This window comes from Vigna unguiculata, chromosome 6 (genome assembly GCF_004118075.2).
Source record: "Vigna unguiculata cultivar IT97K-499-35 chromosome 6, ASM411807v1, whole genome shotgun sequence".
Taxonomy (NCBI): domain Eukaryota; kingdom Viridiplantae; phylum Streptophyta; class Magnoliopsida; order Fabales; family Fabaceae; genus Vigna; species Vigna unguiculata.
This window is the reverse complement of record NC_040284.1, coordinates 595,460-606,082: the sequence shown is the minus strand read 5'-3', so window position 1 is coordinate 606,082 and position 10,623 is coordinate 595,460. Positions and strand designations below refer to the sequence as shown.

At 34.8% G+C, this 10,623-nt stretch overlaps 1 protein-coding gene across 8 annotated transcripts in view; it reads left to right on the top strand.

The window, feature by feature from the left end:
• The first annotated feature begins 396 nt into the window (after window positions 1-396).
• The window catches only part of LOC114187613, a 48,141-nt gene continuing 37,914 nt past the window's right edge, over window positions 397-10,623 (top strand). For 6 of the 8 annotated variants that reach the window (XR_003605294.1, XR_003605293.1, XM_028075906.1 and 3 more), the window contains exons 1-2: window positions 397-757; window positions 7,577-7,730. Coding sequence is in view for 6 of the 8 variants with exons in the window: in XM_028075906.1 (XP_027931707.1) it covers window positions 566-757; window positions 7,577-7,730 (346 nt within the window). In the remaining 2 variants the exon portion in view is untranslated. Of the gene's footprint in view, window positions 758-6,355; window positions 6,657-7,576; window positions 7,731-10,623 lie in introns of all 8 variants that reach the window. The other 2 variants (XM_028075909.1, XM_028075905.1) reach the window with 2 other exon arrangements.

Sequence of the window (10,623 nt, the reverse complement as noted above, 5' to 3'; positions counted from 1 at the left end):
ATTTTTAAAAACAATATTGAGTTAAATATTTAATAGCAAAATATTTTTCATTCAATAATTTATAATTTTAATTATATATTTTGAAAAATAGTTTATAACAAAATATTTAGATAGTATATCAATTATAAAATATTATTTGTAAATGTATTGTAATTAAATTTTAAATCATTATTAAAATTAGTTTGAATTTAGTTATTTTATTTAAATTAATTTTATTATTGTGTGAAAGACATCTTATTAAAAAAAATATAAAAATAAACAATTTAAATAAATTTTTATATTAAATATAAAAAATATTATTATTTAATTTTACACAAAAAATATATAGTTTAATGTAATAAATATATTTTATTATTAAAAAGTAGCCCGTGCGTATAATGCACGGGTACGCAACATTAACAAGTAACACTCGTTGGACGTCTCTCTCTAACCATTGTCTATTCCTTTGTCCCTTTCATAGTGGCTTTTGAGTTTGAAGTTTCTTCTTCTTCTTGACAAGAGCAACACCAACCTTCGATTGGCTTGGAGGATTTTATATTTGTCTGCTTGAAATCTGAATGCGCGAATGGCAACGGCATCCTCTGAATCCAAAGACGCATCAGATCACGTGGTTGAGCTCATCGTGCGCGATGCATCAGCACCTTCTTCTGACGCTGAAGCCGATTCCGAGGACAAAGAACAAATTGCCCCTCTTCTCTTCCAGGAAAGACCCAAGATCAACATCTTCACTGCTTCTTACCCTCGCACAAAACCCAGAGTACTTTCTTTTCTTTTCTTTTCTTTTGCCTCCTCTTTTATTTCTCATATAACTTGTGATAAAATTGACATTTGCTTATAATTAGAACAAAATTCTGTGAATGGGATGCATTACGTAGGGATTCCTCAATTTGAGTTTTATGTTAGTGATGATTTGGAGTTGGCTTAGTGATGATTTGGATCGGGGATCATTATGTAGATTGCTATCTAGATTTTTTTGGATGGGTATTTAATATACAGGTGTTTTAGGTCATGTAGGAATACATACATAAGTTTTTAAGGGTCTTGGGTTTGAATATATGAGTGTTATGTTACATTTTTATGTAATCGGTTGGGTCCTAAAGTGCATCTTGCACATGACAGGGTGAATAGCGGAGTGACGAAGATGAACACTGAAATTGCAACGAAATATATGTAGTTTGTAATTAGTTATTTGTTTATTAAAATCCTACTCGAGGTGTACATGTGTTTGTACTGTAGTCCTGCACATAATGGTGCTACTATTTCGTGTTTATAGTGAACTCTTTATTTGGTTACATATTACATTACGGATATGTTTCAAAATTGTAAATATTTTGGTACATTGATGTGTTGTCACACTTACAATTATCTTTGAACCATAAATCTATAATAAAATTGAAATTATAATTAATAGAGACATTGCACTAAACTGTTTTTTTGAGAATGTATAGGTGCTTTGTTTATATAGAGGAAACAGGATCAATATAATAAATAGAGGAAAACACTCAAATCACTTTTGCAAATTGTGTTTTAATTTCATTAGAAAAGTTTTAAAGATTGAAAATGCTTCTGGTCGATCTTTCATTAATCAAATTGTAGTACATCTAGAATAGGTGTCAATAAAGGTAATAAAATATATAAAACCGCTAAGAGTAACAGTGAAAGAAGGTTCCCAAATATATCAAAGTGAACATAGATAAATGAGACCCGTTTAGTAAGACTTTGGAAAAGTCCGACGAATATGTTTTTCTAACTAATATGATTTAAATTCAAACTAGACAAATGTTTTAAACTTCACACCATCTTTTTCAAATTAGTCAACTCTGGATGTTCTAATTGTGCATGAATCGTCATTGGAGAGACCACAAATGTACATATAACTATGATGGAGATATATAGTAAAGCCACATTACTCACATCTGACACCAATCATCCTACAAGATATCCATTCCTTCAAGGTAGCATTATTTTTAGTGAATGTGAAGATATTGTCATGGAATTTAGGTCAATCAGGTGACACAAATGTAAATTAAAGGGGTAGTTAGGTACATAAAGAATAGAGTCAATTGTAAGAGATGAGAGGGGTTGGGTAGTGCCATTGTCGCAAGCTTGTATTTTTGAACCATTGACAACAATGATAGAAGGCAAATTGTTAGTATTAGTAAAGCAAGAGAGAAGAGGATGTTTACCAAATATGATCAATTGCAATAGTAATAAAAGAAAATGGCAACTAGATGAACTATGACTGTGTGCAACTAAAACAATGTTACTAGTATATTGGTGAGTCTCGCACCATTTGTTAAAGTCACTTGAGATAAATGAAAAGGAAAAGAAAATGTATTAGAGAGGTTAGTTCCCCTCTTTCAGGTACTCATATTTATAATGACATTAGTATCAGTGTTATCAAAACTTGGCTATGGTGGTGCCATGGCGGAAACCAGTGGCAGTTTTGCAATCTACCGCCTTAACAAGGCGGTGGCGATGTAGCTTTCTCGTGATGTCCAATAGCAATCACTTTTTGCAGAACGATTGGCGGGCGCAAAATGGATATGATGGAAAAGTCAGGGCAGTGGCGTGGAGAAGAAAGAAAGGCAACAATTTGGAGAAGAAAGGGCAAAAGAAACCCTATTCATGAAGGGTAGCGACGCAAGGCAAGGAGAAGAAGACTGAATTGCATAACTGCTGTCTTATTTTTGTCTTCTATTGGGTTTAAAATCCAAATGATACATTTTTAAAAGTTAGGCCAGGCCTAATAAAAATTTACTCAACCTAATACCCCAAACCTAATTCCTGCACCTCTATTCTTCTTCAGCCTAACTATCCTTTTCCCTGACCTCACTACTTACCAACACTGCCGCCAATAGCTATCATTGTCTCTCGTCGCAAATTGCAAGAATATTTTCTCTTTTTTCAAATTTGATTACTTTGTGAAATTGATTTTTGGTTAAATTACACATTTGGTCCCCTATTTTTGTTCAATTTTGTCAATTCAGTCTTAATATTGTTTTTTTCAATTTGGTCCTAATTTTTGTCAATTTTGTTCATTTTGGTCCTTTTTTGCTAACTCCGTTTAATGGTAATGAACAATGACTGTCACATGTCACTTCGTGTTTTTTATTTTTTTCAAAGTTTTTTAATATTCTTTTAAATTTTGAAAAAATGTCCACGTGTCACTGCGTGTCAACCTAGCAGCGGACCATGTGTCAAAGTCAATGTTTTATATTCAATTTGGTTCCTATTTTTATTATTTTTGTTCAATTCAGTCTCAATTTTTAAAAAATTGGAAGCAGTGTTATTGAATTTTGGCCATGGCGGTGCCACGACGGAAACCGGTAGCTGTTTCCCGACTTGTCGCCACAATAAGGCGGAGGCGAATCGGATTTCCCGTGGCGGTCCATGGCGGCCGCTTTAGACATGGCGGGTGGCGGTGGCGGAACGGTCATGGCGTAAAAATCGGGTTGAAAAAAGGAAAAAGCAAGGAACTTGAACAAAAAGAGAAGAAATGGTAGATGGAAGTGTAGCAGCGGCGGCGCGGGAGAAAGTGGAAGAAAGGAGGGCGTGGGAGAAAGTGAGAGAAAGAAGGATACATTGAACCCTAATTGCATTGGGATTCTGAGGCTTTAAAAAATGGGCCAGGTCCTGTAAAAATTTATTTAATTAATCTTACCTACTCTTCCACTTTTGTTTTTTTACCCTAAATTTTTTACCCTGAGTTACTGCAGCAGTAAAATTCTCTTAACTTAAACACATTCTTTTACCCAAAGTTACTACAAAAGTAAATCTCCTTTTAACCTTTCCCTTCTCAACATTACTTTCCAACATCAAGTATTAACTCTTGTAATTGTCAGCCACCATTGCCAGTCGCTGCTGCCCCCATTGCCAGCCGCTGCCACCACCAAACATCGCCAACAACTGCCGCCACTGGCCACCATTGGCCACCACCAAACACCGCCAACAGCTGCCTCCACTGGCCACCTAAATTCTTTTTCTTTTTTCAATATTTTTTTTACTTCTCTATTTTCACTATAACTATTTTGCAAAAAAAAACATACCAATTTTTCAACAAAAATAATTGCCAATGATCATAATACTTCAATATCATTATTTTTGTATTTAAATTATATGTGGGGTATTATATTTTCTTTACCGCATTATTTCCGCCATAACTCGTTATGATTTCCGTTATAACTTTATAAAGGTTTTTGGGGTCACCGATATAATCCGTTATCCGATATCGATAACACTGATTGGATGTTAAAATTTCAAACTAATTGTATCCCTAAACCAAAATTATTTAATAAAAATTTGAGTTTTAATAAAAACATCTTTATAACATTTATATAAAAATTAAGGGTTAAATATGTTTTTAGTCCCTTAACTTTCAGTGAAAATTGGAATTAGTCCCTCTTCGAAACTTTAACCCAATTGAATCCCCAACTTTAGAAATACGTGAATTTACTCATTTTAACCAAATTCTATTAAGTTTATTTGACATTTTAGACGTATTTCATGATAGTATGTGAGTTAACATTGAAGCGAAAATGTGTGAAATGGTGTAAAAAACTCAAATACAATCACGAAATGTTTGAAATGTCAAATAAATTTAACAAAATTTAGTCATAAGGACTAAATTCATATATTTTTAAAGTTCGGGGACTAAAGTTGGTCAAAGTTTCAAAGATGGACAAATTTCAATTTTCATTGAAAGTTAAGGGACCAAAAACAAATTTAATCAAAAAATTGAATTTGGTTTCAATTTTGAGAGGGACAAAATTGCTTCATTTTAAAAGGGGTTTTGGTAAATTTGGTTTCAATTTTGAGAGGGACCATTTCCTCGAGAGGCTACTTTAGATCTGTTGGCTATTAGTATGAAATAAGGGGTTTTAGTAAAGGAGAGAGAAGAGTGAAAATGGGTATTACTAGAAATATTCTAGCTCTTTGTGTTGATAATATCAAACATTCCTGATATTCTTCACTCGAGAACTTTGGATCAACAACTTTATATTTGGAGATATTTGCTATCTTGTTAGGAAAGCCATGCAAAGAGTGGCAATTCTATTGGGTATGACCCATTATTTTGCAATATGTGCATTAGGGATGTCTTCTTCGATGAGTAGGTACCATAGTAGAAGATGCAACAAATTCTTGAATATTTCTACTCTAAGAGCTAGAACATCAAGGGGCTGAGTTGTTAAGCTTTCATAGAAGGAGCTTCTTTGCTAGTTAAAATTTGATCTCTAACATTATCAAAATCTAGATTCATTGAATAGAGAATCATAGCCATATAAAACTAATTTAATTTTTTATGATCTCAAGTAATAAACTAACTTGTAAGAACATCTTGAATTCTTCTGATTGAGCTTTAACATCAAAAGACGTAATATTGGGGTTTTATTGATTCCCACGATATAGCACATAGCTAAAAATCAATTTTCTTCTACTATGAACTTGATTTGATGGTACTTTACATTTGTGTTCTAGATGATCATGGAAACCTTGGTCAAGAAATGTAAGTTCAACTAAACCAGACTAAGACAAGTAATTTTTCCATTTAGTTTCATAGCAGTTATTGTAGGAGTCATAAAAATTGGGGTGGAAGTCCTAGAAGACATGTTGAAATATGGTAGAGGCAAACAATCTCTTGAAAGGAAAAGTAGGTCTACAAGAGAGAGAAGCCGTGGAGAACCCTTGACCTTCACATCAAATAGTACTAGAAGGTAGAAACAAGGATGGAAACATGCTTAGAAGGAGCCAAGGAGTTGAATCGGTATGGTCTAGTTGATATTCAACCCTGGGAATGCGGCGCATGAGGTGTGGTTGGATCAAGCTCCTCGAGACGCTCCAAACTATAACTTCAATGAACAAAATTGCATCGCAAATGACGACTTATGCTGACTAGATAGTTCTTTTTGCCAAACAGATAAAGCAGGATCAACTTGCTTTGATACCAAATTGAGATAAATAGAAAGGAAAATAAATTGTATCAGAAAGCTTAATTCCACTCTCTTAGGTATACTTATTTATAGTGACATTGATTGTACATATGCAATAAATGAGAGGGAAGAGAAAAGAATAAGAATGGTCGTCGAAGTCATGAGGCTAATAAAATGGTTATATAGGAGTAACATGTGACTCAATACTAGAAATCTAGGCAATATTGAGTGAACGAGGGGTTTTGCATTAAACTTCCAACATTTATCAATGGTATGTCTAATGTGGTGACAATGCTTGCATTTTGGGTGTTTTTTAGAATTACCCACGTGTAAACATCCAAAACTATTACTTTGTGATGCAAATGTAGTATTGTCCCTTGCTAACAAAGTATGTGTCTCTGTCTTTGTTTTTGAGGAATATGAAGACTGCAAAAATATAGAAGTCATGGGAAGGTCTATTGGTGATCTCAAAATTTGATCATGGTTCTCAAGTTCCTTTATATCTGTAGATGGTGGAAGGAGATCATTAAGATCATGTAAAGCAAACAATTTGATTGAATCACCAAACAAACTCCTTAGGAGTCGCTACCAAAAGGATAGGGTCACATGGAGGAGGCGACTTGTCGGGTACTCGCACATGCTCTAGTGGGAGCTGCAAAGCTGCGAGAAACATGACATTAGTGCATGTGAATGGGCTCTGTTTGCACGGTTGGATAGATTAGCTCGGTATGATCCCAACTTTGTGCTTGTTGGAGCATAGAAGTTACACAAAAACTTGGGCAAACATGGTTTTGAAAAAGACTCTACATACCATGTTAAACTATAAGAAATAGAAAGACATTAAGCTAAAACTGTGTATTTTGAAATAACACAAGTACATTATTTATATTGAGAAAACAAAACCAATACAATAAATAGAGGAGATGTGGTATCCTTTAATAATAAAGGTATTATATAGGAATAGATAAAAATGTTCTTAGTTATACATGTATAATCGAAATACACTTGATTATGAAACATTTGCACCTTATATTATAGATACTATAAAATTTTGGTATATTGATGTGTTGTACTTATAATTTGCTTTGAATCAGAAACCTATAATAAAATTCAATCCCTAGTACTGGCTTTATACCTTAGTATATATGTCTAAAAGAACAATAAATTGAGTAAGATAGGACTGATATGTAATGGATGGGGGGTTTTATATCTGTGGCTGAGTAAACTGCAAATACTCGTGACTACATTAGATTTGTGCCTTATTTCTATAATATAACGGTAAATATCATAGATATTGATGTGTTGTACTTATAATTTGCTTTGAACTAGAAACCTATAATAAAATTCAATCGTAAGTACTGGCTTTGTACCTTTTAGTATGTGTCTAAAAGCACAATAAATTGAGTAAGACAACACTGAAATGTAATGGATGGGGGCTTTTACATTTGTGGCTGAGTAAACAACAAATTTTCTTTGAAACAAATTTTGTCTATACTGGATTCTTGTGTAGGTTTGTATTTATTATTATAGGCTAAGGGAAAGTTGGTTTGTTGTGTTCCTCTTAAAAAGAGAAAAAAAAAAAAGATAATAGAACCAAAGTGAACAATGAAGTAGAGTTAATTTCTTTGCCTTATATTTTATTGCAGGATGAGGTGACAAGATTACTTGAGTCCGAGACATCTCCTTTCACAAATTTTATATTGTGGGTGTGGAATGGGTCCAGATACTCTGGTTTACTTTGTATGGCTTTCTCATCTACCATCTACTTTCTCATGGGGGTTCTTACAAATATATTTTCTGGTAATGTTCTGCTGTTTTGCACGGTATGTTGTAGGTTCTGCTTGACATTATGCATTTGCAAAATAAGGGAACAACCACTGGAAAAAGTATTTAGTTGAAAGTAGCTAGCAATTCTGACCGTGAATTTCCTTGGTGTTTAACTTTTAAGTTTTATCATACTATTTTTTGTCTATTCTACACAGTTTAAGTCTAATGCTTGGTCTTCATCTGATGCATGTGCTTCATCTAACATATGTAAGTTGTTGGTTGCATGTACATTGTCCAACACTTCTTGTATTCTTCAACACTAGTAAGACTCTTTTGGTCTTGTAGTATATCGTCCAATGGCTTGTTGAAATGTAAAGTAGTTTTATTGACATTTCCTTTTGTGTGTACCCAATAGGAAAGTGTCTTGCCTCCTTTTGTGTCCCATATATTTACATTAATAAGAAACACAATAGGGCAAGATATATGTGGTTTCTCTATCCATCCTATTTGTTCAATCCTGCTACTGTCGTCATCATCTCCACTTTTGTCTGCTATCATTTTGATAAAAAGAATTAGGGTTAGGTGTGCCTTGAGGAGTGCAACCTAATCGTGGTGGTCGCGCAACCTGCCAATCTTCCATGTGTTGTCATGTGTCAATCTACGTGCTTCATGCTTGTGGAACGTGTCCTCCACGTGCCATGTTCCTCGTCATCACAACCTGTCAGCAACACCTTCGTTTGACTCGACAAACACTTTTATCTCCTGTTTTGACTTCATTTTTCTGTTTCGGTGCACCTTTGTGTTGTGACATGTGCTATATCAGAATTTTAGGGTTTCTGTTATTTGTTCTTTGGGTTGGTCACTTCTCTGAGATGGCTTCTATAACGCCCCAACACTAGGTGTCACATTACCCTTATAATGCATACCATGCACTACGTTTGAGGAAGCATAACCTAGCTATAAAATTGTATATGTTCTGAATGTATTATGTGTATAATGTAGAGCACACAATTTGTATTTATACTATTGAGTATAATCAATTATAATAAAGGCATATAATAGTATGGAATCAATCATTCTAATTTACGAGATTATGTAACGGTTGATTTCTTATAAATCTGTAACCGCTGATTATATTCTAACACTCCCCCTCAAGCTAGAGCATATATGTCATATGCACCAAGCTTGTTACAAATGTACTCAATCCAACGGCCTTTAAGGGACTTGGTGAATACGTCAGCCAGCTGATTGCTAGAGTTGACAAAATCAGTAGTGATTTCTCCAGAGAGCACATTTTCTCTAACAAAGTGAGAATCAATTCCAATGTCTTTAGTTCTTTCATGGAAGACCAGGTTTGATGCAATGTGAAGTGTAGCTTGATTGTCACAAATAAGCTTTGTTTCATGGATGTCCCCTATTTTTAGTTGTAGTAGTAGTTGCCTAAGCCACGTAAGCTCACAAGTGGCTGCTGCCATAACATGATATTCTGTTTCTGCACTAGATCTCCCAACTATATTTTGCTTCTTGCTCCTCCATGAGATAAGGTTACCTCCGATAAGAACACAGTATCCAGAAGTGGATCTTCTATCTGATGGTGATCTTGCCCAATCCGCATCAGAGTAACAAGTGATCTTGGTACTGCCTTTGTCTTCATATAATAATCCTTGTCCTGGAGCCCTTTTATGTATCGAGGAATACGTGTCACAGCATCCCAATGGCTATCACAAGGAGCATTTAGAAATTGGCTTACCACACTAACCGCGAAAGTTGTGTCGGGTTTGATGATGTTGAGATAGTTAAGTCTGCCTACTAGGTGACGATATCTTTCCGAGTCTTTCAATGGCTCCTCATGACCCGCAAGAAGCTTGATATTGGGATCCAAAGGAGTATTACAAGGATGACAATCAAGCATAGCCGTTTTAGTAAGAATGTCCAGGGCATAGTTATGTTGATTAATGACAATTCTAGAAGCAGATTTAGGAACTTCAATGCCAAAGAAATATTTGAGAGGGCCCAAATCTTTAGTACGAAATTGTTGTGAAAGGTGCTCTTTGAGTTGTTGAATTCTAGGCTTATCATCACCCATGATGACAATGTCATCAACATAAACAAGGTAAATGCATTTGCCAAAAGAGGAACAAAAGTAGAAGACATAGTGATCAATCTCACACCTGGTCATGCCAAACTGAATTAAGACAGAACTGAAACGACCAAACCAAGTCCGAGGAGATTGCTTCAAACCATAGAGAGACCGTTGAAGCTTACAAATAAGACGAGAATCACTGGGAGCAAGAAAACCAGGGGATTGCTCCATATAAACTTCTTCCTGCAATTCACCATGTAAGAATGCATTTTTAATATCTAGCTGATGAAGAGGCCAATGTTGGAAGAAAGTTTATCTTTACTTGGACTAAGGTCATGGATGAAACAAGTGCAACCAAAGACACGAAGAGGAATGGAGTAAAGATCTTGTGTTGGATATAAGAGAGTGTGAGGAACCTGATTATTAAGGACAAAGGAAGGCATGCTGTTGATCAAATAAGATGCTGTTAGAAAGGCATCTCCCCTGAATCGAAGAGGAATATTGTGGTGAAGAAGAGTACGGACAATTTCAACCAAGTATCAATTCTTTCTTTTGGCGGCACCATTCTATTGTGGTGTGTGAGAGCAAGATGTTTGATGGAGGATACCCTGTGAACTAAAAAAAGACTGAAATTGGGAAGAAATATATTCACGGGCATTATCTGTGCGTAAAATTTTCATAGATGTGATGGGCCAAATTGATTTTGAATTTCAGTCGAGAAACCTTGAAATATAGAAAAAACATCAGAACAATTTTTCATCAAGAATACCCAAGTACATCGGAAGAAATCGTCAATGAAAGTAATGAAGTAATAGAAACCCAAAGTATAACAAACATTATCAG